This window comes from Tinamus guttatus, unplaced genomic scaffold, assembly GCF_059628265.1.
Source record: "Tinamus guttatus ecotype Peru unplaced genomic scaffold, ASM5962826v1 Tinamus_guttatus_pri_ptg000297l, whole genome shotgun sequence".
Taxonomy (NCBI): Eukaryota; Metazoa; Chordata; class Aves; order Tinamiformes; family Tinamidae; genus Tinamus; species Tinamus guttatus.
In genome coordinates this window covers 4,734,727-4,757,108 of record NW_028288831.1, presented here as the reverse complement: position 1 = coordinate 4,757,108, position 22,382 = coordinate 4,734,727, and the positions used below count along the sequence as shown (strand labels likewise).

At 46.3% G+C, this 22,382-nt stretch overlaps 1 protein-coding gene across 1 annotated transcript; it reads right to left on the bottom strand.

Moving 5' to 3' along the window:
- Positions 1–1,818: 1,818 nt before the first annotated feature.
- NOXA1 (NADPH oxidase activator 1) lies at positions 1,819–13,909 on the bottom strand. The gene is made up of 15 exons (XM_088527993.1): positions 13,736–13,909; positions 12,155–12,237; positions 10,848–10,956; positions 8,687–8,821; positions 7,806–7,913; positions 7,044–7,103; positions 6,395–6,432; positions 5,566–5,707; positions 4,987–5,046; positions 4,538–4,610; positions 4,282–4,340; positions 3,078–3,247; positions 2,413–2,518; positions 2,192–2,315; positions 1,819–1,977 (listed from the first exon to the last, which is right to left on the bottom strand). The coding sequence occupies exons 1-15, from the start codon at positions 13,907–13,909 to the stop codon at positions 1,880–1,882; spliced, it is 1,539 nt and encodes a 512-aa protein (XP_088384119.1). The 3' UTR covers positions 1,819–1,879.
- Between the last annotated feature and the right edge of the window lie 8,473 nt (positions 13,910–22,382).

Here is a 22,382-nt window from a genome sequence, read left to right as displayed (position 1 = left end):
ACTGAAAAAAGGCAGGAAGAAGTGGAATAAAAGAAGTTGGAAAAAGATGATGGCATAAGACCCATCTGGGTCTTACTGGGTCTGACTAGGTCATTTCTGTAAATACCTCAAAGATGTCAAAGTTAACATGAACTCTCTACATCCTTCCAAGAGGAAAAGACTTCTGACTCCATAAATTTCTTCAGTCCAGCTGGCAAAGGCTGAGACTTGGTGGTTGGAAGAGGAAGCCAGATAAATTCAAGCTAGAAATAAAGTCCTTTGTCTTTTTCAAATCTGGAGGTTGCTGGCCATTGAGATTTCCAGTGTAACATACAGACAGCTTCCAGCCCTTGGCAGTTCCAGTCCTGCTGAGATGCCCTCTCACAGGCTGCCCCACCACTCTGTAAGCAGGTGCAGGTGAGGTGCAGGGATGGTGGGAGAGGTTCTGCAGCTGCAGGGTGCCCGCAGCAGAAGCACAACTAGCCTGTACTGCTTCCCAGCCATTCTGCCTCAACTTGAGGAGGGCCCCGGAAAGCAAAGCTGAGGCTGCCTGCAGAGAGCCACCCAGAGCTCTGAGGGGGAATCAGTGCTGGCAAACCGTGGTGGCCAGCAAAACTCTCATGAGGCCCCCAGTGTGGGACTGCTCAGAGGAGAGGGGTGACCTTTTCTGTAGCTCGCGCTGTGCACTGGAATGGATACCTTGACTTGAACCAAGATCTATTTGTTTTCCCTTCTTTTTTTTTTTTTTTTGAACATGTGACAGACTATTTGCCCAAGGATGGATTGTCAGGTGTCTTTAAAAGCTTTACGGGCACCTTTCAGCAGAAAAATATAATCAGCAGTTGATTTAAAAGTTGCCATCACTCATCCAGTGTTTATTTTATATTCAGGTTACATAGCCAGCTTAGTCAGACACTTAATCCACAGTAGGTTCCAGCTCCAGGCACTTGAGTATTTTACTTAAAACAGCACTGCCCAGCACAGCTCACCTATAGGAACCAAACAGGCATTTCTTCCCAGCCCCCAAGCGAGTGCCTCTGCCATAGCCCAGAGTCCCTATGAGCACGAGCGTTTTCACAGCAGTCTTTTCCTCCATGCTGCAGGACTGCTGCTCACATGGGATGGGACAGTAAAATCCAGACAAAACTTTTCAAGGACTTTATAAAAGAGCCAAAGAGATCTTGGGCACTGAAGTGACAAGTGCCCTTTGCTTTCTTGCAGATCCCCAGGTATTTGCTGTGATGATATATGGAGCTGGGCCTAATCCTTGATGTCACCTCAAATAACCCAGTGTGAACCACTTACAGAAGGCTTTCAAAAAGAGAGCAGCAGCTTGATCTCTGGTGCAAGTGAGAATGTGTGGCAAATGGGCACAGGAAAGTGGGTCTGCCTCCTGCTCACAAATAGCTACGCTCAGCCTCATTAGAGCAAGACTCGGTTTCCCCAAACTGAATTTGAGCAGCAGAGGGAGAGCTTGTAAACTCCTCCATTTAGAAGAACCTCTTCCTACCCATTAGTCTGAGCTCCTAAAGTCTCAAACCTAAAGTCTAGGTTTGCTCCTCCGGTTGCTGCATGAGCATTTCCTGTAGCCAAATGCCAAATCTTTCAATCTTCTCTCTGACCCCGACAATCGTATCTTTGGCACTGTAAGAACAGAGGTAAAAATGACAGGTCTTGAGACAGGCTGTAGAAAATCCTGCCAGATGTCTGGACCTCACCCCACAGGATCCCTAGGTGTGGGACATCTCCTGTCCAGAGTAGCCAGCTTCAGCAGAGCGCCTTGATGGGCTGGCTGTGGTCTCAAAGAGCTGGTAGTTGTACTAGTGTCTCTGACCCACGGGAGACAGGACTGATGGCAGTGGGCTCTCTGTGTAGCCCAGCAGGAATAGGTCCCTGTTGCCTATAGGCATGTAGTATCACAACCAGACTGAGTTGCAAAGCATTTGGGGAAGATGCCAGTCTTGCCATTGCAGTGTCCTTCAAGCCAGTCCTCATTCACTGGAAAAACATAAAGGAGTAGCATGAGCCCTGTCTATATGAGCAGGCTTAATGAGAGTTTTCATTGCTGCAAGCTTGCACATCTTGAAGGCTCAAGTCTGAAACAGCACTGCAGAGAAGCCATCTACTCCTCACTATCCCCACTCCCTCCCTGTAACAGACTCTGAAAGCCTTGCCCAGCAGAGTATTATTGTCAACGGAACTAGAGAGCTACCTTCAGAGAGGACGTCCAGGGTGTCTCCTTTGCTGAACTCCAGGTCCCCTGGCCCCTGTGCCAGGTAATCGTGCTGAGCCAGCAGCCTGTAGAGGGTCGGTCTGCCTGAGACGGAATCTGAGCCCTACAGGAGAAAGCCAGAGGAGAGGTTGCAATCGCAAAGCAGAGACTACCTTACAGTCCAGCACAGCGTAAAAGCAGGTCACATAAAGTGCACATACCTCACACCAGAGTGTCAGTCTGCCCTCTGCCAACTGTTGCCATCTCTTTGCCAGCTCTTCCTCTCCCAGAACTGCAACCAGTTCTTTGCTGTCTGAATGCCTGCAGCTGCAATAATTCATTGAGATGACTTAAAGCCAAACCTAGAGGTAATTCTAGCACCATAAAAACTTGAGTCTTACAAAGCTTCCTTTGCAAACCACCTCTGACCTTGTCACTGTGGCTCCCTGCTCACTGGACAGACACGATCCCATCAGGGAGAAACCCGTGTGCCTGGACACTTTGCTTGAGGGTAAGATCCTGAATTCTCTTGACTTCATTGACTGTATTCCTCCAGGGATGTTAAGAGCCAGGGACACCTCATGCCAGGACTAACTCACATATCTGACTCCCAAATTGCCTTGTGTCAATCCTAAAGGATTTTAAAAGCTGAGTTGAGCTGAGCTGGAGAAAATCAGATATGCATCAGCTGTACCTGTGCAGAGTTTTTCTTCATGTTCACTCCTGTTTCTCTACCATTGTGTAGCTTCCTGGGAAGATCCTTTGGGTCTACAGAGCTTCCCTGGACTACTGAGGTGGCCATCATTGCAGCTTCTCCATCACGTGCTGCAGGTGTCAGTGTACACACTGAGGGCATGGATGCTCCCCAGATTGTTCCACAGCGTACCTCAACATCCCCTGCTCTGCTTGCTGGCTGAACTTCTCCCTCAGCAGAGCGCGCAGGTCTGGCAGGGATGGCACCTCGCCTGCTCTCAGCGCTATGGTGCAGTCACAGCGGACTCTCAGCACAGTGGGTCTGTCTGTGCTGGATAATACTTCTTCTTGTGTCCGTGGGATCTGTTGAGAAACACAGCACAGTATTTTAGGACAATCTGGTTATTCCGGACTCTCTCTCATATTGAGAAAGGTGACACAGACACAAACCTTTCAGCTCAATGTCATCACATAATGACAATGCAGTGTCCAAATGCAGGTCTGAATTACAGAGCAGAAACAATGCAATGGGTCATAGTCCAGGATCTAATGTTCCTACTGTGACCCCAAGAAGCCTGTCTCTGAGCTGGATGGCACAGACCCCTCCCAAATCCATATAGGACGTTACCTACAAAACAAGGCCTCATCTTCTAATCAGATGGAGAGATGCAGGCAAGGGCCCCTGTTCTGCTGCTTTTCTGCTTAAAGCACAGATGACAAAAGATGACTCCAATATCACTGGATAAGCATGGCAAAGCCAAAGGCAACAGAGTTGATGGAGATCTGAAGCTGACAGACACACAAGGGTGTTGGCCCCATGTGGACACAGTAGTAGTTCCAGTTCTCTCAGACACGCCACACTTTCCAGTGTAGAAGACAGTGGTTGGTAATGATATGGAGACACATTAGAGGATGTATTCCCAGAAGAAATCAAATTTGAATGTTCAAATTGCTACAGTACTTAGAAAATACTTCACAGGAAGAGAGGAAAGGGAAGAGTGGGTAATTCAGAGACGTGTCTCTCAAAAAAACAGGCTGCAAACTGCATTTCTGAGCACTTGTTGCAGTTGCAACCTGCACAGCTCAGCTCCCTGGAAGGTGAAAAATGGGCACTACTTTGGGAAGGCACAACTTTGGGCTCCCTCACAAAGCAGTATGGTAACAGACATAGGAGTGATGAAGGAAGGAAGGAGTGATGAAGGAAGGAATGTGTCGCTGGAACGAAAGGGCCATCTCTGGAGTGAAAATACAGGCAGAAGTTTTTCCAGTGATTTTTGGGCATCTCAGGACTTTTGTAGGATCTGACTAAGAATTCCTCTAGCAGTTTTTACAACTTTGTTCTCCTGAGGCTGTAGTAGCTTTATTTTGTGAAACTTTTGATTTGTAAAACATCTCACCTTAAAGTCCATTTGGGAAACATCATCATTTGCAGAGGCATTTTCTCCTTCAGGAGATTCTACAGAACAGAAAACAAAACAAAACACATCAACAGTGCATGCAGAAAGCACAGACCCCCCAGAAATATTTTGCAGTCTGGTAACATAGAGGGAGCCGCTGCTGCAGGGGGCAGTCTCCTCACACACGCCTAAAACGGTGAGGTTTTGGCACAGAATTTCAGGTAATACCCGTTGACATCCTTGGCACAGGGGCTACCTGGCTTTTGTTTCACAGGGAGTCGGCTGGGAGGCACCTTGGCAGGAGGGAGGGGAATCCCATTGCTGATCTTCTGCAACAGAACAACACAGCAAAGCATTAAGCAGAAGACATTGGAAACTGAGCAAGGCCAGTGTTGAGGACACAGGCTGCAGCAGGTTATAATGATCCCGCTCAGCCTGAAATGAAAGCCACTGAGGCTTGGCCATATGCCTAAACTCTTAGGTTTTGCCGGTAAGAGATCATAAGCGCAGAATAAATGTGCATTTTTTTCCCCTGCTCTTAACTTTTCTATTCCAGTTCAAAAAGTACTTGGTCTTTGCTCGAGGTGAAACAACTTGTGTTAATAACACACAGTTATCCTCTCCTGCACTAATCTTACAAACAAATGTCCTGAATGTATTTCTTGGTCCCTTCCTCTCCCTCTAGTTACAAGGTTAGCATCTCACCAATTTATCCACCTTTGGGGTAGGAACATGCTCCAGGAGAGAGGCTGGTATATGCAGCTTCTGCAGAACACAAAGCAGAGCAGAAAATGAGCCAAGAATTGGCTGTGATGGTAGATGCAGCCCCTAATCTGCATCAACTGATCATTATGAGTAATTACATTTTTTACCAACGCATAATATATTTATTGACTTTGGATTTCATCTGTCACTTCAGCGACCAGTCAACTACGATATTCAAATTTTTCTGTAACTTCTCACGGTTTCACTGCTTCAAATCTCAGTATTTTGAATGATTTCACGTTGGCATAGACTGTTGTTGCCACACTCCCTTTACAAACATGACTTAGGAATACATTGAATGCTTCAGGTCACAACAGTGTTTGTGATGCCATTCTTTCTTTAAAAAAAACCCTATTCATTTCTGCCTGTCCTTTATTTTATTTTTACCTGTTAATCTATTATCAGTGCTTTCTATTTCTAACACACCAAGATGGTTGGGGTTTTTTGAGTATTTTTGTGAAGAATCCTTCGATAGATTTTTGTTTGGGAAGTACTGGGAGATCCAGGCTTTGGCCTTACCTGTCCATCATGTATGGCTGTAGCCCAGCCATCTGCTCCTCTGGTCAGCACAAAGACCAAACTGTTGGCTTTCACTGCCAACTTTTCTGAGTCCTCAGGGTAAAAATGGGACAAAACTCGATAGTAGCCTGATTCACGGTCCCTAGAGAGAAGAGGAATAAAAGTACTGTTAGTAATCTTGGAGCCCTAATCCTGAGATGACATTTATCCAAAACATTGCACTGGTGAAAAATGGCATGTGTCAAAACTTTCAGCTGGCAGGAAATTCTGATTTCCATTGTTACTCTTTTGTACCAGCTAGGAACAAAAGGAGCTTGAAATGCAACTGCCACAAATGCAACTGCCACATTTCCACTGTGCTAATAAACATCTTCCAGATTAAAACAATGATTAAAATTTAGCCCCGAGTACCAATGGCACAATATTACCAAAATAAAATGACTTTCACGTTTTTAAACTAGGGCTTAATTTGGCTTAGCAGGGCAGAGTTTGTAGCTAGGAGTTGGAAGCTTTGTCCTAAGAACCAGAACTAGTCACAGTCCCATTTCCCAGCCAGGATGTGATTACTATCTGTTTCCCCAGACCATTGCACTGACTCCTGCAAAGTGCTGTGACATTCTTGATTTAGAGCTATCTGTAAAACTCTCACTAGCTGCAGCATCTCTTGCAGCCACACAAGCCTTTTGTACACTCAGCATTCTCTCCAAGCTTGAAAGGTAGGTGTGGATCTTGTAGAGTCTTCAAAACAAAAATATCAGAGGACAAAACATGACTTTCAGAACAGAAATAGTGAGAGAAGAACGAGACCAGAGTGGTACTGGCCACTTACCGCAGAGCATCAGCACTGGGTTCATAAAAGCCTTGTTTCTGTAGGGGGAAAAAACATCTATTTTAAAACAGTATGTGACTGAGCAAAAAGTGCCACCTTATTTATTGCCTCTTGGAAGAGAGACATTATTTCCTCTTTTCCCCCTTCGACCACATTTGCCATACCACACCTTCCAATCTGCTGCTCCACATCTCACCAGCATGCACCTTCATTTTTTCCCACTCTCTCTTTATCCCACTAGGTAGTGTAGAATACTCAAGTTTTTTCCTCCTACTCTTTACTCTAGGTAACTCATATGACAGTGCAAGACAGCCATGTTTATCTGCCAAATTTACAATATTGTTTTGCAAATATATGTGGAGGAGAGCAGAGGCTCCACTGCTGTTATGGCATGGTGAGGAGACCAACATGCATCTTCCAAGGGATGGAGATGCACTGTTGCCTGAGTCCCCTCCAGCCAACGCTGAAGCAGTCCAGCTGGCTCTGAAAGACCCTGCGGTATCTGCTCTGATATGGGGATTCACAGGCAGAAACTGCATGTTTTTTTCAGTGATGCACTCTTATGCTGATGGTGCCGAGACTTGAGGAGCTTTATGACAGCAGCATGATATTGCTGTGTATTCTTAATTCACAACTATGTCCTGCTTACCTGAGGCCTAAGAGGCTCGAAGCCAATGTATTCATCATTGGGAATGATGGAGGAGATCACCTGCAGGAAGATAAATAAATTACTGAATCCAAGCTGCATGAAGAGAGAGCAACATTAGCCACTGACTCATTTCCTTCTGACCTCTCTAGTGGTCAGGCACATCATAAAAAGGGCACAGCTGGACCCCCAAAACAACTTCAACTGCCCTTGTCCCTGTTTTCTGAAGAGGTCTCTGACATGACATTTATGCCATGTTCCATGGCCACAGAAGAGATCAGAGAAGTTCTTTGCTGACTTGTTAACTACATGACAAAACATTTGTTACCCAAGTGCATGTGTGTCACACTGGGAATGGAGTGGTAAGAGTGGGAAAAAGAAATCTACTCCCGTTGAAAATGTAATTGTCAGCAAAATGACAATCATAAGGTTCCCTAAGTACCTGCTTTGCTTTCTCAGACTTATAATGACTAAGATGGAGAAGATTTTTTAGCAGCAAGGTGAAGTTTTGATAGAAGAAGGCACAGTTGTAACAAATCTGATTTTGTGTTTCCCAGATGTCCTGAGTGGCTGAAAGCCCTGAGACCCTGCTTTGGGATCTCTCCCAGAGCAGGGACTGATGTCCAGGCCATCAGTAATGCTCTCTGGAGATGTCAGAAGTCTTGATTTTAACCTGTTTGTTGTTAATCCTAGCCATCATGTGCCTCACATGTTTTTATATGCTATGTTTGATTATTCTGTAGATAAGATGATGTTATCTTTTACCTTAGGTTTACCCAGGAAATCTTTCGAATCCAGCTCTTCAACTTCCTTCTTTCGTGGTCTGAAAAATTCCCCAGGTGGAACCTGCATGGGCTCTAAAAACAGATGCTCCTAGGGTTTTGAAAGAAGATCAAGGAAAAGCCATCAATTAATTTTAAATTAAGACCAGCAAAAAGCAGGTAATGCTTCTCTGTCTGTAGGAAATAATCTACAGGGAAGCATTAGGGTTGTGAAAAATTATGGTTGTGAACTTGAAAAACAACACTTAGATTTAGCCTACGTATGAATTCAAAATCACGGAGGCTACTGCTCAGTGCTGAGTCACAGGCTGACTCTGTTGACTTTGGATGGGTGGTAAGGGAGGGCAGTGAAGTAAAGGTTGTTAAACAAATCTGATCAGTTTTTCCAGTTGGTTTTGAATGTTGTTGTTCAGTGAGTCTGTACACCCACAGAGTGGCATCCAATAGCAGATATAATGCACTGACACAGAGGGCAAAGGTGGTGCTAGAAAAGAGTATGAGTCTATAAAAAGCCATTGTCCTTTAGAAGGATACAAAAGTGACAAGGAAGTATGGAGGTAACAAAACAATGACTCTTCCATGGAAAGTAAATTAGTAAACTGCCAGTTCTTCCTGATCTAGCAAGAGTGGAATTGCACTGAGGCTAATAGGAAACTGTTATTTAGAACTAGCCCCAAAAGGAAGAGTATCACCATATATATCTACGTCCTTACTGTTCAAAATGCCTTAGACTCTATCACTAGGTGACCATGTGAGTGGATAGGCAGGAGGGACTAAACATGTAACAGCTGGAACATTTTTGTCTTAGATTTTTTAACTTATGCCCAATGTACCCCCAGAAACAGCCCAAAGTGGTAGTCTTACCTGCACCTGCTCAAGGGCCAGGTCCAGGATTGCTGTTCTTCCTTCCGGTCTCCACACAACAGCCTTTTCTAAGGTGGCTTTAGCTTCCTGCCACTGTCCCAGGCGGCACTGTGCTGCTGCAGTGCTGTACAGCACCTAGAGCAGTGAGGAGGGAACAGAACCATCTGCCCTTTAACTCGGAAGATTGAGGTTGAGTGGAAATCAGCCAGTCTACTGCACTCAGCAAACTAGCTAAGAGGGACCTGGTACTAAAACACCAGGCCAGAAAGGTCAGAGAGAATTTCCTTGCCAAGGTGTCTGGTTTTCTCTTCATATACAGTTGGGTAATATTTTTCTGATGTGCAAAGTCACTCGAACTCTCCCTCCCTACCGAATAACCTAACTGACGCTGCACTTTGCAGTGGGCTGCAAATGTACAAATTGTCAGCTGTATCCTGCTAGCCTTTAGCAGCTTATAAGGAAGTTCTATGATGATGTGTGGGGTGCAGGAACCTTACAGACTGGATGTAGGGAAGCCTTGATCTGTACCCTTGAGTAGGAAAGTTCTTCTTGTCACAGTGTATAGAAGTGGCCCAACAGTGGCCCCTGTTAGATCTCTTGCTACCTTTTATGATATGGTTCTTGGCTTGCAAGTTGCTTTAAAATATTTGGATGTAAGCAGTGTTTGAAACAGAGATGCAGATAACAAGATGCTTTTCCTTCACTCATTTATCCTGCTACTAGAATATTGCCATTACTGGGTATTGCCATCTACTGGGTAGAATGGCCATGCTGAAAACCTACAGGAACTTTGAAGATGCTCTTGGAGAAGCAAGGCACCTGCCACTCAGGCCTCTGAGAGGCAGAAACTCCCCCTCAACTGAGAAGCAATGCCCATGCGAGTGGCAAAAACCTGTGGATTTTGGAACCATGCACATCTTCTCTCCCCTGAGGGGATCACATGCAGCATATGAGAAGCCATGCATGGAAATCTGATGACACGGTTCTCTGGAAAGATTTATTTGTATATTTTTTTAAAGCAAGAGAGCCGCAGCTGGATCTGAGTAGAATAAGATACAGTTGAATCAGGAAGCAGATTCTGAGTCTAAAGTGTCAGCACGGGGACGGCACCATATTCTGGCAATGTCTGCAGCATGTGGAGGGAGGAGCTGTTTGTTCATACCAAGGAAGGTCCCGATTTCCTCCTGAGGCACTTTGGGCATTTTTGCAGCTGACTACTCCTCAGGGGGAACTCATTGTTTCCAAGGTGTGTGAGCTGATGGAAAGGACTGTTGGGGACATTCATATTGTTCAAAGACACTGAAGCTTTTAAAAGCAATCAGGTTTAAATGACCACAAATGGCAAGTGCAACTTCTTCCCACACAGGTGAAAAGCACACAAAAACTGAACAAATCTGAATGACAGGTTCCTGGGCAGTCTTGGTTTGAGATACACAATGACCCTTCACTCCTTTTATAGAAATGAAGGACTGAATACCTTTTCCTGAATCTGCTTTTCAGGCCACATATATAGACTCACTTCAGAGAAGAAATGAAACTTACAGTCACCCACTTACATCTTCTATTAAAACACTGCATTTTTACAAAACTATTTACAGTACACTTAAGCTCGGGTCTTTATTTAACAGGATGTGGCAGGATTGGTCCATGGAGCAGTGTAAGAGGTAGAGGTGGAAGTGCTGTAGAAGGGATAAGCATCATCAAGCAACTTGAAGCCCAGGTTATAAGGTTAGACCTAAAGGTAATATTAAAACCTCTGCCTATAGTCAGAAAAATTTTCATGCACATGAGCTTCATCATAAACAAATTAAGCTTCAATTATAAACAAATTATGTTCCCATCTGTCTATACTTCAAGCTATTTCTGCATTTAGAGCATAAGAGTTCACAAAATGCATGTGTGTGTCTACACAGTTAAGCTAAAAATACATCCCTATACAACGAGCTGTAGAAGTGTTCAGAACAATTTTAATTGTCAAACTATAAGCAATTTGCCACAACTTTTCAAAGATCCTTTAAGAAAAAAAAAAACTGCAAGCAGAAAATCGTTTTTCTGCTACTGTACTCTCTGGAAAAGTAGTTAGGGTAATAATACCCATTTCTGAAAACCTGATGAACACCTTCAAAGGGGAAGGACTACAGAGACACAGAGTGACCATTACCTCCCATGCATTGAGCACATATCTCAGCCCTAGCTGCTTGTAGTCGATGAACGGATTCTTTCTTAGATGGGTGAAAGCCGTATGATAATCAGAGAGAGCTTCTTCATACCTACAAAGCAGAGACAATGTTAAGAATGAAAACATGCCTAGACTATAATTAGGAAGTGCAAGAATCAGACTAGCAAGGAAAATCATTCCCTTCCCAATGGCTTGAGTTAGAATTACTTCACTGGAGACATGTATAATCTTGTGACCACAGAAAATTCCCTGTCCTCTTTTTATTGGTCTTCACTACAAAATGGATGTGGTTTCTCTCTCCTCCGGGCTTACCTGCATTACTTTACTTTTTGGGATGAATGATTTTTTTGGTACCTGAAGTGCAGTCACAGTTCCCAGGAGGACAAAGTGCCAAGAACAAGGATTAACAAATCCCTGAACTTACAGCGGTTCCCTGCCCAGCTCGCTCTGGCAAGCTTGGCCTAGCAGCCTGCTCAGGGGCAATGAAGAGATGGCTGCAGAAACAGTGCTGCCAGTGAGTACCAAAGACACATGAATGGATCAATACTAGCAGAACTCTGGAGACACCCTAAGGAAAGGAATCAGTTTGAATTTACACCACTTTTACTCAGGGCAGAATTTGATTCAGCTCCTAAAAAGGCAACAAATTCCCCATCGGGAGGGAGGCACTGGGGCAATGGCATGCAGGGCAAGTGAGCTCAGCAGCAGCTGCCTCCGAGGCTGCAAGTAGTGAAACAGAGGGTCTGGGAAGGTCCATACAGCACCCACTTGCACAAGGAGTTAGCGACAGCATCAAGAGAAGCTGCCACTGTCAATGCAGTGACACTAATAGGGCAATCCCAATGTTAAACCAGTGAGGTCGAGTTCAGGCCACATAATCCACTCTCAGCAGAGAGCAACTGTCAGACACCCTGGGCAAACTCCGTTTTCAGGAATGCGTGGGCAGGCTCACATGTAACATGTAAAGACCCACCAAACAGTGCAATTATAATTTTCATTTCCATTCAAAAAGTGAATGGCGACATAAACATGCAGGAGTGATTTCCTTCTCCTTGCGGACAGGAGAATAATGTCACATACTAGTCTGCCACTCCTGAGGTCCCAGAGATGTGTAACTCCTCTTAGTTCTCCTCTGTAAACAGGAGATAACCCTGGTCAACTTGTGACGTGGCTTACAAGGCCAAACTGGACCTCATGAACTGTTTATGATCACTGGAAAAAGTGAATTTTAGGAAGATAAATTATTATCAAAAGAAAAAAAAAAGAAAACGGGCAAGCACTTCACTTACATTTCTAACTGCAGACGGACAAACCCTCTCTGAAAGAAGCCAACAGCTAGAGAGTTGTCCTTGGCAACTGTTTTATCAAATGCCTAAGGAAAAAAACACAGACACCTCTCAAAGACTCGTTAAGATGCTGCTAGGTCAGCGGCTGGGCACACGCACGCAGCCCGCACGGCCACCCGCATCCCCACTCCACTTGTCCCCCGAGCGGGGTGTTGTGGCCAGTCAAAGCTGTCCTGCCGTGGCTGTGCTGCACGTGTGGCCATGGGCCCCACTGGGGGCTGCTCATCCAGGCACACAGGGAAAAGGCAGCTCAAAGCCTCCTTCTTTGGGCGTTGTATGAGGCAGGAGAGGTGGCATGAGCCAAGCAACATTTTCAGTGATCTCCTGGAACAGAAAATGCAAACTAATGAGCCACCCAGGCGCTTGTAATCTGAAGACTCAGTAGCCTGCAGCAAAGTTTGCCATCGCCTTCCACCCCTCTTTCTGCCCTGTTGAGCCTCCCTGACCTGCAGGAATAATTCCAGTGAGCCGGTCAGGCTGGAAAGAGCCGTCTGAAACAGCCAGGGGCGGTGAGCAGGCAAACAGTGAGAGATCTGCAGGATTTTGCATCATGCACCTATATGATCAATATTCCTGGTCCAGTTTGCAAGCTAAATCCAGGCATGAATCATCAACGCAGATAACAGCTCATGGCAGCTGGCTCAAGGTAACACTGAGCCAGGGGAATTAACATCCTTAGTGTCTTTTCTGAGAAAGATGGGTGGGTTTTGGTGGTCACTGCGAGCAGACAGTGTCCGGCTGATGAGCCAGTCCTGAACCCCTGGACTTTCCTTAGACTTCCCAGCTGCGCTGTGCTACCGGTGCAGGAAGCCAGGGGTGACGGCCGCCTTCCCAGGGAACCCACCAGCATGCCTCACTTTGATGGTGCGATTTATTACACTATAAAAGAGAAGAAAAGTGAGGCATTGCTCTATGCAGAAGCAGAGCCGAGCTTTGTCCCAGCCCGCGGACTGGAAATGTCCGTCGGGGCTGGAAACAAAGCTCTGGGGCAGCCCCGTCAGGACGGCAGCCTTGCCGGTGGCAGTGGGGCTGGCGCTGCTCCCCCGAGCGCAGGGATGTTCCCAGACGAGCTGCTGCTTTGGGGCGGCCGGGGCAGTTCCCGCAGGACGATGCAGGGGCAGCCCCGGCTGCGGCGCTCCCCGTTCCGCAGCCGCAGCGCCCGCTCCATCGGCACCCACAGGGGAGTGGGTAGACAGGCCCTCAGAGACGGACAGCCTGGATCAGCCCCGGATCAGCCCCTTTGGGCTTCAGGAGAGATTATGCAGAAAACGCTGGTTTTGTAGCATTATCCCCTCAAAAATAATAAATAAATAAATACATAAAAACAGAAAACAACAACAACAAAACACCCCACCGAGGAAGTGGTGTCGCTACCGAGCCCTCGGACCCTTTCAGTTCGTCGCCTTCGGTCCCTGCTCCCGGCCAGCGCCACCGAACCTGCCCCGGCACTGACTCCCAGCACCCGTTTCCAGGCTGTGCGCGGAAGCGGCTTCCCGCGGGCAGGGGCCCCGCGCGCCCGCTCACCTGCAGCGCGGGCGGCAGGCGGCCCTGGCGCAGGTGCACGCAGCCCACGTTGAAGCAGATGCGCGACGGCGGGTCCTCCAGGCCGCCGAAGCTGCTCAGCGCGGCCTCCCAGTCGCCGGCCTCGGCCGCCTGCACGCCCGCGTGCCAGCGCCGCAGCAGCTCGCGGTACGCCATGCTCCGCGGGGCGGCTCCCCGCGGCCTCTCCGCGCCGCCGCCGCCGCCTGGGCCGCCTGCCCAGCGCCCAGCGCAGCAGGAAGCACCAGCCGGGCGGGGAGGCGCCCGAGGGGCCGGGAGTGCCATGGCCTCGGGGGGAGGTGAAGCAGAGTGCGGCCTCGCGCGCAGCCCCAAAGCGGAGGGCAGCCCTGCGGGAGCAGTCCCCTGGCTTTTAGGTTATTTTTCATGATTTGATTAATTTCATTGTTTTAAAAAAACATTTTCATTTTATTTCACAGAATCACAGAATGATTGACGTTGGAAGGTTGGTTGATTGAGGTTGGATCTCCTTCTCTGGAGATCGTCCAAACCCCCCTGCTCCAGCAGGGACACCCACAGCAGGGGCACAGGGTGGCATCCAGGCGGGTTTTGAAGATCTCCAGAGAAGGAGCCTCCACAGCCTCTCTGGGCAGCCTGTGCCAGGGCTCTGGCACCCTCACAGGAAGGAAGTTCTTCCTCGCATGGAGATGGAACTGCCTGGGTTTCTGTTTGTACCCATTACCCCTTGTCCTGTCACTGGCCACCACAGAGAAGAGTTTGGCCCCATCCTCTTTACATTCTCCCCTCAGGTACTTGTACATGTTGATCAGATCCCCTCTCAGTCTTCTCTTCTCCAGGCTAAACAGGTCCAGCTCGCTTAATCTTTCCTCACAAGATCCAAATTTGAGTCCCGTAATCATCTTTGTTGCCCTACAGTGGACGCTCTCTAGAAGTTCCACATCCTTCTTATTTATTTTTAAATATTTTATTTCATTTTATCTTTTTATATTTTTTCCATTTTAAAATATTTTATTCAATTTTAAAATGTTTTATTTCATATTTAGTATTTTATTTTACCCTATCTTTTCCTATCCACCTGGATATATTCTGAGCCGCGTTAGCTGCGGTAACTACGGTAGGACGCCGCCTGCCCGCTCTGCGGTGAATACGGTACACCCCACACGCTCCAGCCCCGCCGCGGCCGCCCCGCTGACGTCACGCTCCCGCGCTGTTCGCTACGGGCGACAGCGCCCCCTGCAGGCGCGAGGCCTTGGTGTCTCCGGAAAGGCCACCCGGTTGGGCGCGCGGAGCTCTGCCCGCGGGTTCCGCCGCGGGCCGCGAAGAGGGTTTACCACCCGGAGCGGAGTGCAGCGGGGAAGGCGTTCAGCAGCGGACGGCGCCGCCGCAGCCGCCGCTTCCGGCCGGGTGCCAGGTGAGTGGCGGAGGCGGCGGCCGCGCCACGGCGGCTGCGCAGCCCGGGAGGGGCCGGGCGGAGCCGGCCCGCTGCCCCGCGCAGGGCCGGGGAGGGGGCGGCGGGGCCCGGCGCGGAGCCTCGCGAGAGGAAGAGGAGCGGCGGCGGCGGGCACGGGGCTGCTGCTTGCGTGTCCGCGCTAATAAAGCCATGACGCTTCCCACGGCCTCTCTGCTGCCTTCGCGGGCTGCGCGCGCGGGGTCAATACGGTGCTGGGCGGGGGGCGGTGCGCCATCAGTGTTTACGGTAGCGTGCTACGGCGGCCGCGAGGGCTCAGCTGGCGCCGCGGCCGGAGGGGGCGGCCGCGTTGGGCACCTTCATTTTTGTGTTTTTAAGGCGAGAAACTCCTAATCCAGCCCGAGCTGCTGGTGCTTAGGAACAACCCGCCCGAGCTGCTGGTGCCCAAGGACCACGGTGCGGGCGGGGAAAGCAGCCGCGGGGGCTGAGGCAGGGGGAAAGGGGCAGCGACGGAAATGGCGCAGTCATAATCACAAATAACTGCCTCTTCCCCAAGCTTTACAGAGCTGAAATATTAAGTGACGGTACTTTCAGGTATTAACAGGTAATTGGAATGGACCAGGGAAAGGCACGGGCAGTTCTGCCCAGTTCTGAAGGGCTTGTGGGGTAAAAGGAGAGCTGGAGCCGGCAGCGCTGCTGAGCCGTTGTGTCTTCCGCTTTGTTAGTCTGTACAAGGCAGCTCGGTCGGATATCCTGCACTTTCCTCGTGAGATGGAGGCAGAACAGGGAGTTTGGTTTTAATGAAGAAATAAGTGCCTTTTAGTTCAAGAAGGTTCCAATTTAAGTAAATTAGTTGAGTTCCCTGTCACTGATTTAAATGTTTTGGAAAAATAGGGGGAAAATATAGAAGGATTAGAAGCAATACAAATGTTGCTCCTGTATGTGGAAAGATGGAGTGTGCTTTAGAATGGAAGTACAGTTCTCCTGAGTTGATATGAATTGCCGGTGAAAATACAAAATGAGTAAATTAGGACATGGTGAGTAATTAGGTACTGCAAACACAATGAATGGCCATAGACCTTGAAGCCAAGCTTCATACCCTTGAAAAACTTGTGTGGGTGTTTTGTTTTTGTTTAACAAACACTTTTAACAAATCTGCTGTCCTTTGTCGGGAGGGGATTACAAGATCTGGTTAAGCAAGTCAACCATTAATACAGTTGCTGTTGCATACTTGAATTTCTCAGGGGAATCTGACTTGGTCATACCGCATGATTTGTGGTGCTGTTTCGTGGCATTAAGGCAAAATTTAAGAATGAGCTTAGGACCAATCCGTGAATCTTAATAATTAACGGGAAGACATGAATGAGTCGGTTATTTCTAATCAGATCTGTTACTTGCTAGTTCTTTGTTCAGATACTAATAGGTCTTCATGACTGACTTAAATTATAGAAAAGAGAGTCTTTAATCTCTGCTGGTGCTGTTTGCTCAGGATGGCTTGGTGGGAGGGTCAATGACAGAGATGTTACTGCTGCAACGCGGTTTGAGCCTCCTGGTTAAACAATCCCGAGGGTGGGAAGGTTCTTAATACAGTGTGAAGAAAGGTGTAAAGTCCAGAAACAGATGCTGCCACCTCTGTATGGTAGGAACTGATTAGATAGTGACTTGTGGGATTTAGCTGTACTGTGTTTTAAGTGTGGTAGTAAAGAGGCTGATTTTATTTAAGACGGTGGTATTGAAGTGTATCGTGTTTGTGTGTGCAGTGCTAGGGCTGCAGTCACAGCAGCTCCTCAAACAGGGTATCAAAGTACTGCAGGGCTCAAAAGAAGCCACAGGAATGTTCTAGGTCTGGAAAACAAGGCATGCGGGAAAAGCCCTAATGAACTTTGTTTATTCAGGCATGTCGGTCAAGAAGTGGCTTTGTGGAAAACCCTGCCTGCGGAAAAGTTATCTGATAGTGGAGAATTTTTAGTCTTTTCAATGAAGATACGATGAGATCCGGTAACTGGAAGTCAAAGCTACACAAATTTCTTTTAAACGTGATAGTTTCCTGGCAGTGCCGGAGGCTAATTACGGGAGTAGTTTATGGGAGGGCTTAAAGACTTTGCATTATTTGGAGCCTTTAAACTGAAACTAGATAACGCTTTACAAGAAAGGCATAAAGGTGGATTCTCAGGGAGCTACTGGTACAAGGGTGTCCATGTGGCCTGGGAAAAAACAGTGCAATTCAGATGCCCTTGTGGAGATTCTTAGTTTGCTTGTTCATCCTCTTTGCGTGGCTGCAGAAAAAGCAGAATTTTTGTCTTGTTTAGACGGGGCTTAGTTTTAAAGGAAGATAATTAACGAATCTTGTGATTTTGGATGCTTTTCAGGGGTTAGGAAGGATTTTAAAATTACTTTTAGAGGAGAGTTAGATAATAGTAATAGGTAGTGTATTTCTTCACGATTTTATAAAACAGCAGAGTCTGGATGCTGAGTTGGCAATACTAGTTCAAGGAATCCCATTCCTTGGTGTCAGCTGGCTACATCTTCCTCATGTTTGCAGGTGGAGTCCATTTGAGATCAGGGAGGGATTTTTTCACCCAGGAGATGTTGTTAAGAGAATAACCTTTCTGCTAGGACTTTCTGAGCTCCTGTTTTATCAGGTTCTCTTGAAGGGATGTTTGGTCTCTGTCTCAGTTTATTGTTTTGATAGGATCATAGTGCTTTTGGTTAGTGGCTTTTGTAAAAGAGTATAGGATGATGGGCTCTCCTAGAGGAGCTGTTGGCTCGTCTTCTAGCTCTGAAATTATGACTTTCTATACTAAAGTCTCATGTGTTTCCTTGAACAGTGAACTGCCCATGGCCATGTGTTATATTTTTGGCACAGGAATCACTTAAGTCCATGATCTGTGGTGCAACTCTTTTTCCTCGTTCACATGTGCTCATGCTCAAGCCAGTAGATAGTGCATGGGATGGTCAGAGTTTTTAGTGTGGAGAACCACCACCAAATGTGTTCTAGAATATACGTCAGCCTATCAGAAAATCTTTCTCGTGTGCGTGAGGCAGTCATTCTGTTAGAAGTTACTGTAACAGATTGACCCACACGCAGTTTGGTTGATGCTCACAGTTTAGCTGTTGTCACACACTCAGCTCTTCACTGGGGGAGTTGGCTATGCCCATCACAAGAAATTGTATGGGACCAGCACGGGATATGCAGAGAGGCTAAATAAAACCTTATTTTGTGTCCCAGGAAAAGGAACATTCCATGGCATTGATCATGAGTATGAGTCTGGTAAATATGAATTTGCAAAGCTGAAACATGTAATTTCTGTCATGCTCCAAGGTCAGCTTAGAGAAGAGTGAGAGGGAGATGTGAGGGGTGCAGCGTGATGAGTTCTTTGTCAGACTGTGCAGGGATTTTGTTATAGCTCAGATCTTAATGCAGAGATTGCAGCTGTGGGGCACAGGGTGTTGTTGGGATGGAGCCAAACTCTCCTCAGTGCCCAGTGTGAGGATGCGAGTCAACAGGCACAAAGTGCTACCTGAGGAGCTCCAGCTGAGCATAAGGAAAATTTCTTTTAATGGGAGGGTAAAGGGCACAGGAACAGGTTGCCCAGAGAAGCTGTGGAGTCTCCGTCCTTGGACATATTCACAACTGGACTAGACATGGTCCAGGTCACGCTGCTGTAGGTGACCCAGCTTGAGCAGGAATGGTTGGACTAGATGATCTTCAGAGGTCCTGTCCACCCTGAGGTGTCCTGGAGACGTTAGTTCTTCATAGAAGCACTATGTGAGTAGTAGGAGTAGAGTTAACAAAAATGAGGTGCACTGAGCACTGGACATCCTGACGTTTTCCATTTTCATCTTTTAATTGAACTTATATCCAGTAAGTTAATGTAGCGCAGGGAGAGCTCTGGAAGAGGTCAGTGATAAAAGCTTAAAACAATCCTGTGGGAGAAAATGAGAGTCAGCATGGGATCAGGGAGGGTCAAAGAGAAATTCCAGTTGGATTTGTATCAGCAGAGAAGGATGGAAAACTGCTTTCCCAGAAAAGGAGTGTTTGTTTCTCCTGCAAACCCACATGTGGTTTTGGTGTTGGGTTAGGACTGACCTGGAAGGTGCGAGTGTTGCCCAACTGCCTGAGATCAAGCAGTGAATTATTTCGCAGCTCTATTAATACCATGTTGGGTGATTTGGGGCAAGTAGTGCATTATGATCTGCAGATAAAAGTCAATCAACCAGGTCATGTAATTAACAAGTTATTTTGCCTCAACTTTGCCACTCAGTTGGTATAACACTTTGGGCATAGTCCTTGGCGCTGCCGGTAAATAGAATTAGGCCAGTTTGAGTGTGGAGGTAATTGCAGTTTTCAAATAAACTTCTGTATAAGGTATGAAAAAAAAAATCATATGTTATTAATTTTTCCTGCAGAGAAATTCAACCATGTCTGAGTTTCAGTTTCAGAAGTGGATCATGAAGTTAATAAGAGATGAAGCGTTTCAGAATCTGGTCATACCAGAAAGTGAAAACTCCTCCTTCCCCTCACTTCTAAAACATGACAGTCCGTTCCCTCTGAGCAATATACCACTCAGGCACTGTCCATTAACCCTCCTTGAAGTTGTAATAATGGGGATTTTGTAGAAGGGTGTTGCTAATAAAGCATGAAGTAAATGTGAATATAAATAATGGAAAAATTAATGAAAGGCAAGAAGTTCTAATTTATGTTGTTTAAACATTTAAACAGCAGTGGTGCTAGAGCCAGTTCTGACATGGACATGTAAGGCAGGGATAACCCTGGCGACTTGATACTGAGCCAGGAATTGCTAGTCCTGGAGGTCTGCGATGCCGCTGCTGCTGATGGGAACTTTGAGAGAAAAAGCAATGTCAGCTCCTTCATTTTTTTGTAGTGGTCCAGACTTTCTACGCTTTGCTTCAGTCTTAAATGATTGATCAAAAAAATCATTTACTGATGAGATAGATCTGCAGGTGTCTGTCAGGGTAGGTGAGTTCTGTCCCCTGTTCGTTTTAGCATGTGGCTGAGTGAGACAATGATTCTCGTTGTGCACCCGGAGATGGAGTGAGGAGGATGGGGGTGTCGCACATTTAAATCCGCCCCTTCCCCTTCTGCTGCTTCTCCAAGTTGTGCCAAGGGTGTATGTAGGCTTCAGGGTAGGTCTAGCTGTGCGGTTATGTGCTTCTTTTCTGATTAAAATAACACTGTGGGTTTTTTGCTTGCTTGCTTGTTTCAGGATTCGCTGTAGCCTTGCAATGTAGTTTGTTCTTGACTGTAGCTGAAGCTTCCTTCAAAGAGCAGAGCGCTTCACAGTACAAGGAGCTACACTTCTAGCTATGCGTGTAGCGGTGCCGCTTCGTTACTAGGGCACATTATGTTCTTCACTGAATTTCATTACTTTAAACATTTGTCATGCGTGAGTTTCCTCTTCTCAGTTAATAACTGTATTTGTTATATTTAAAAAATGAGATTGCAGAGGTGTGTTTTTTTTTTTTTTTTTTTTTTTTTTTTTTTCTTCTGGTAACAGCCATTGTTGTAGCTTAGGTAACAATATATATTGATATTCACCTGATCTTGCATTTTCTGTGCTGAAACTTTCTGCTCTATGGCTCTAGAAGATGCTTCATTGTTATTTTTGAATCTCATGTAATGTCATTGACTCTTGTTCGGGTTATGTGTTCATGAAAGAAAAATCCCTTTTTTAAAAGCATTCAGGAAACAGTCTATCTGCTGCCGATCTTCTTAATGTCAAACTCTGCCTGAACCTCCTCGAGGAATAAGTTGTTACATCAGGGGAAAAAAAAGTTGGCTAAAAAATAACAGTGCTTGAAGGAATGTTTGAAAATGTGGGAGAAAGCGCAGGAAGAACTTTGCACCGCTTCGGAAACAGTTGCTGTATTAAATTGATCCTTGTGGGTTTTTCCTAGATTATACAATTGTTTTTGTGTTTTTGGAAAGTATCCCCTGGGGCCTGGAACCTCAGACTGTTACAAAAGAAGGGAAATTAGTTTCACTTTTTGAAATAGGGAGTGCAATTTTGCTTTTAATGATACTAAAATAGCTGCAATTCCAGCCCACAAAGCAGGTTTATGGTAGGCAAGCAGTCGAAAACTTCATTGTGTTTTTTTTCTTGCTGTTTTTTTTTTTTTTTTTTTTCTGGTGTGATAAGCAATTGTTGCTGTTAGTTCATTCAGATGAATGGGAGTGGAGTTTTCCCGATGTTCTGTTTGTCAAATGGTTAATCTGTGGATTAGGACAGTGATTTTATTAGTGTTCTATAATAATTTTGTATTGCTTTTATTGATCTTTTTTGACTTAAAGTCTCATGATCTTTACAGTAAAAATGCTTAGGGAGAAGCAAAAATGTTGGTAAGTACGTAAGGTTTAGTTCAAGAAAATATTTAAGTGTTTACTTGAATCCATGTCTTTTCAAGATGACACTTAACAAGTTGCTTAAATGCCTGCTTAAATTAACATAGCTGCAGGGGGAGCCGGGTGTTGTGTTGGTAAAAGCCGTGCATGTTGACAGGCTCCTTTGGTTCTTGCAGATCCACGGTCGGGGGAAGAGTTCGGGCATCGCTGTGCAAGTCACACGGTCGTGTCCTCCGGCGAGGCCCTTTGCTGCCTCTGGTCCTGAGTAAGTATAAAAGTGTAGTTTGACAGTAGCTGGCGGGCAGTACAAATAAAGGAGCTCCTGCCCCTTTCTAGTGTCTATCTGGGCATTTAGATGCTTTAAATTTTGGTTACTCGTTTGATCCATCACCTTCTGCCTGTAGCCCGGGTGTTTGGGGGATGCCTTGGTGCAAAACGAATGGGAGAGAGAGGGCAGCAAGTGCTGAGGCTGCCATCGCTCGTTGTCCCCGCTGTGCTGCGAAGCTGAACCCTCAGACTCTGTTCAGCAGTTTTATTTTGACCGCTTGACGTGGTGATCGTTGAAACTGGTTCCTTTTCTGAAGATCAGCATCAGTTTTTTCGTATGGGTTTTTTCTGAGTAATTAAACTGTCTTGTCCTTGTAGGGTCTCTTATTAGTGTGTTGTGCTTTTGTACGTAGGTGAAAGTGAACTTGACCACAGAACAAGTACCAGTTGTACAAACATGTAGCAGACGCAGTTTCATCATTGTACTTTGCCTGTTGTTTCAAGAAGGCATCCCTCCAAAGCAATATTTTTATGCTACAGCAATGTATTAGCAACTAGACTTATGAGGATTCCGCTTTGATTAGTGAACTCCATTTTTGTTTTTTTCACTTGCT

Bases quoted from the DNA above. Each gene is read 5' to 3' on its own strand.
- NOXA1 (XM_088527993.1), bottom strand. From the start codon at position 13,909: ATGGCGTACCGCGAGCTGCTGCGGCGCTGGCACGCGGGCGTGCAGGCG. The intron at 10,957-12,154 runs GTAAGTGAAGTG...TCTGCTTTGTAG, and splicing joins GTCCGTCTGCAGTTAGAAAT to GTATGAAGAAGCTCTCTCTG. The intron at 4,341-4,537 runs GTAGCCCCTGTG...TCTGTTCTGTAG, and splicing joins CCCTGTGAAACAAAAGCCAG to AATCTCCTGAAGGAGAAAAT.